This window comes from Mandrillus leucophaeus, unplaced genomic scaffold (genome assembly GCF_000951045.1).
Source record: "Mandrillus leucophaeus isolate KB7577 unplaced genomic scaffold, Mleu.le_1.0 Scaffold163, whole genome shotgun sequence".
In the NCBI taxonomy this organism is placed as follows: Eukaryota; Metazoa; Chordata; class Mammalia; order Primates; family Cercopithecidae; genus Mandrillus; species Mandrillus leucophaeus.
The window spans coordinates 3054486-3056077 of record NW_012101621.1 but is presented as its reverse complement, the minus strand read 5'-3'; the positions used below and the strand labels follow the sequence as shown (position 1 = coordinate 3056077).

The 1592-nt window shown below is 36.6% G+C and overlaps 1 gene segment (V, D, J or C); it reads right to left on the bottom strand.

The window, feature by feature from the left end:
• LOC105536781 overlaps positions 1–1051 on the bottom strand; it is a 21127-nt gene extending 20076 nt beyond the window's left edge. The window contains 2 exon segments of the V gene segment in view: positions 200–775; positions 890–1047. Of these exon segments, the coding sequence occupies positions 426–775; positions 890–1040 (501 nt within the window).
• Between the last annotated feature and the right edge of the window lie 541 nt (positions 1052–1592).

The window sequence follows — 1592 nt, the reverse complement described above, 5'->3', positions numbered from 1 at the left end:
AAGAAAGGTAATAGATACAGAAAGATGAACAACCACAAGCCATGAAACAGCAGAGCACTTTAAGGAACTGTGCTCAGGTATGTGGTGACAACCACATGTGCGGATCATGTGGGGCAGCAGAGGAGTTGGAGAGGTAGGACTGTGCCATGGAAGCCTTGACAGTACCTCTGAACCAAGAAAAGAACACTTTTTATGCCGTGCAATATAGTTTTTATTTCAAAAGTATGTTTCCTGTACTACTAGACAAAATAAACACATTTACTATTTTTAAAATTAGTTTAAGCAGAGTAAATAATGAGAATTTTTTTGGACAAAACTGTGAGGTTAATCTATAGCTAACTGACTACTGATGATATAATATGTAGGAGACAAACTCAATATTAATTTCTGGAGAAAGAATGCCCCGCTGTGGCCTTACAGAGAGTTTACAAAGAAATATTTCCTGTGACTAAACGGTTTGTGTTCTGCTTCCTTGCAAAACCAGCTACTGTGCCACTTAGAGCACAGTAATACGTGGCTGAGTCTTCCTCTTGAGCGAATAGTTTCTTCAGATGGAAAGATGTATCGCTTTTGTTAAGGTCAGCAGTGAAGCCTTTGATGCTCTCTCTAGGGATGTGCCTCAAGAGTAACTGGAGGCGTTGTTTGGGGTACTGGACATACCAAAGGAGATCAGGACTCCCAGAATATGAATAGTAGCACTTCAGCTCCACTGGGGCCCCTTTAAAGACAGAGAGGATCTTCTCGGGCTGAGTCACACTCTGGGCTCTTGTTCCTCCTATAACACCAATTGTGGATCAGGAAGAGCCTTACAGACTGGGGATAATATTCATTAAAGTTATTCTAAATCAGAATACCATAGAAAAATAGAACAAAAAGAGGCTTTACTCACTGAGTATAAATATTATCACAAGCACTGAGATGAGGGTGGGCTTCATGTCTGAGCGGTGGAGAAACAGGAAGCTATTTTCTGGAGGTCTTTTCTGGAAACAATTCGGCCACATAGACACTCTGATAGAGAAGTGGATGAGTTTGCCCAGCATGTAAAGCAAAAAGCTGTTCTTCAAAAAGATCAGGTTGTTTTTGGCTATCAAATTCAATTTGTGTAACATCTCCCTCTAGAGGCCAAATACAATACTGCAGCTAACTCAGGCTTCAGGAAGTCTTCAAATTCAGAGAAGGAGAATTTCCTCCTCAGTTAGTAAGACAAAGTGTGATGCTATACTAATTGAAATAGAATGTTATTTTAAAAATCCACATATAGGGCTTAATGAAGTAGAATATAAGTTCAAATATACAAATACATATGGAAATTTAGTTAAAAATGGGGAAAATGTGTAATCCTACCAATCATTTGGAAGTTAACAGATAAGTTAGGATGCCTACCTTAATACCTGTTATAAAATAAAGTTCAAAAGGCATAACATTTAATATTTTAAGTAAAATAAAAAACTTTTAAAATAAATTTAGAAAGGTCATGGATTTTCTAAGCATGACAGTCAAAAAACATAAGAAAAAATATAGATAGATTACTCTTCATAGAAATTTAAATTTCTATACAGATATTTTAGTGAAATGTGTAAACATTATCAGAT